General features: G+C 42.7%; 1 protein-coding gene across 1 annotated transcript; it reads right to left on the minus strand.

Annotated features, from left to right (window-relative positions):
- Positions 1–801: 801 nt before the first annotated feature.
- On the minus strand, positions 802–2,502 carry TMEM252 (transmembrane protein 252). The gene is made up of 2 exons (XM_010159904.1): positions 2,225–2,502; positions 802–1,153 (listed from the first exon to the last, which is right to left on the minus strand). The coding sequence occupies exons 1-2, from the start codon at positions 2,500–2,502 to the stop codon at positions 802–804; spliced, it is 630 nt and encodes a 209-aa protein (XP_010158206.1).
- Positions 2,503–2,854: the final 352 nt, after the last annotated feature.

Consider the following 2,854-nt stretch of genomic DNA (forward strand, 5'->3'; position numbering starts at 1 on the left):
ACTTGTAAGGCATATGATACAAAAATAATGTTACAATAAATAATTTACATGTTCCCAACAAAGGCTGAACTAATAGGTTTCCCAAGTCAGGTGATGTTACAAAGCTGCAAATGAGGACTTTCAGATGAAACTCCTTATGAGGCACCAGACTTTTAAGACTGATAACACATGTTGTTTCATTTATCTTGTAGCATAAGAAACTGCTATTGCCAGTGATGTTGACTTTTATAAGATAGAGCCTGATCGTTTCTACCTCTGGAGATTCATTCTGCTTTGAAATACTGAGCACCTTTTTATATATCCCTCCAATTCCACTCAGACACTTAAAACTGTCAGCGCTTCTCCTTGGGCAGTTTTGCCCCATGTGGCGATCACTGACATGCCTCTTCTTCCAATTATTTCTGCTTCACAGACACTGAATTTTACCCACTGCCCACCTCAGATGTTATCAAAGAATCATAGAATCAGAGAATCATAGAATGGTTAGGGTTGGAAGGGATCTTAAAGCCCATCTAGTTCCACCCCCCCTGCCATGGGCAGGGACACCTTGCACTCGACCAGGTTGCTCAAAGCCTCATCCAGCCTGGCCTTGAAGACAGCCAGGGATGGGGCATCCACAACATCTCTGGGCAACCTGTTCCAGTGCCTCACCACCCTCTCTGTGAAGAATTTCTTCCTGACATCTAATCTAAACCTCCCTGATTTCAATTTGTACCCATTACCCCTTGTCCTATCACTACAGGCTCTTGTAAAAAGTCCCCTCCCAGCACTCTTGTAGGCCCCTTCAGGTACTGGAAGGTGCTATAAGGTCTCCCCAGTTATGACAGATGTTGCTCTTTCTGAGGTCTGCTGGCAGTCTGTATCCTGTTGGTAACTGTTTTCTTGTGTGGATGGATGAGAATTTGACTCCAATCCAGGGTTTGAGTCTTGGTCAGCAGTTTGCTGTCGCCGTGGCTGCTGCACAGGTAGTTCATACGGTGGTGGCTGTTCCTGCTCATTAGTTTCACTCATGAACTCTGTGCTGCTTTTGCTATACGGAGGTGGAGGGAAATTGATGGCTTCTTGCTGTTTCACTGTGGAGGAAACCGGCAGTGGGTAGGTCTGGTTTTCAGGATCTGTGCTGTCTTCATAGGAGGGGGGATAGAAGTCAGGCCTGAATAAAAGCAAACTGAAAAGAAACACATCATGGTGAAATGCGAAAATTCTCAGCTTTGTTAGATGCTTCGTCTGTTATGTTTCCCAAGTTTGGATGAGGCTTAAACTGTAAATGGAAACCTAAGTAGCTTTAGATCAACAGACTGTATTAGTATAAAACAGCTGGCATACCTGACATCATTACCTGTGTCTTTCTGCAAAATATTTTATGACAACACAGCATTCTAAACACACGAGCCTTCCCCTTACAGAGTCCCCACTGAAGGCATAGAAACACTCATGCTTCTGCTATTTCAGTAAATGCCTCAGAAAAATTTTATTTGGAAGAAGAAAGAGATCACTGTCCAAAGTAGGTTGAATTAGTGAGTTGTTTATTATTATAGTAATCATTGTTTTCCACAGTTTTAAAATACATGTTGCTTGTTCCTGATTATCTAACCAGAATTTGCTGAATGTTTTTTTATAGTGCTTTTAGAACACCCGTTTTCAGTGTTTCTGCTGTGGTTTCCACAACAGTCCAGGAAAAGTAATTTGTATCCAGTGACTCTGTTAAAGACTTTTGTCAGGCCTAGTGCCAATCAGTCTAAGAACCTTTTTCTCAAAGCATCAGACTTTGCTGAGAAATAGTGGGGGACACTTACACAGGAAAACTTAGGCAGGGACCATATCAGGGGCTGAAGCTCCCTGCATGCCGCATTGGTAATATGAGCACGTATTCCCACAGCAGCACATCTGGAATTGTCTGTTGAGACAGAACTAATGATGCTGCTGCAGGAGCTCCATTAAGTCGGCGTAGTTACATCTGGTCCCTCCATGCACGGCTTAGGACCACTCCGTGCAACCTGCCACGTTTCCTATATTATTATATATTCCTTACCTTCTGTATCATTTGCGCAAATTGCTGTTTGCACATTGCTGTTCGCTCTAGCAAATCAAATTTCAGAATACAGTTCTCTCCACAGAAATGCAATAAAATGGCTACATATGGGGTTTTTTTTACTTCTCAAAGTACGTTTACAAAACGGCATCCTGCCCTCCTGGTTTGTGAGCAGCCATCTGCAACACATACCTGTCTATGGTGCTGACATGTCGCTCTCTGTGGCTGGGATTTTGAATGAAGATGCTGCTGAGGCCCCTGTATTTCAAGACTTCATGGAAAATGCTCCAGAAAATGCCAGTCACAAGGAGAAAAAAACCCACAGCAAATAGACAGTAAAACACCAGCTCGTTATTTCCACAAGTGTACGTGGAGGAACTTGTGGAAATGCAAAGGGCACCCAGACAAATAGTGGAGAAACCGAGTAAGAGCACAAAAAACCGAATGAAAGTAGAAACACTTTTTGGCATCTTCCCCAGTAGACACAGCACTTGGTTCATATCTGCTGTTTGTTTGCTGGCTGTCTTGGATGTGTTTCTCATCTTCATGCACTGGCATTTTATACACTTCAGGATCAACTGGCCTTTGGACAATTGAGAGAAACAGGCCATTTTAAGATACTCATTAACTCTTCAAGATACTAATAATTTCTTTTGAGATTAATTTGTAACCTTAAACCTACGTTAAGGAAGGAAACAGGACCTTCCTGCACCATACCTTTGACACTGTAATCTCCAGAGTGCATACGGAACTGATGCATTCGTTGCATGTTTCAATTTGCAGTGGTTTACACGCTCGTTAGTTTATGAATGAGAGCTGTCT

Source organism: Eurypyga helias, unplaced genomic scaffold (assembly GCF_000690775.1).
Source record: "Eurypyga helias isolate BGI_N326 unplaced genomic scaffold, ASM69077v1 scaffold45049, whole genome shotgun sequence".
NCBI lineage: Eukaryota > Metazoa > Chordata > Aves > Eurypygiformes > Eurypygidae > Eurypyga > Eurypyga helias.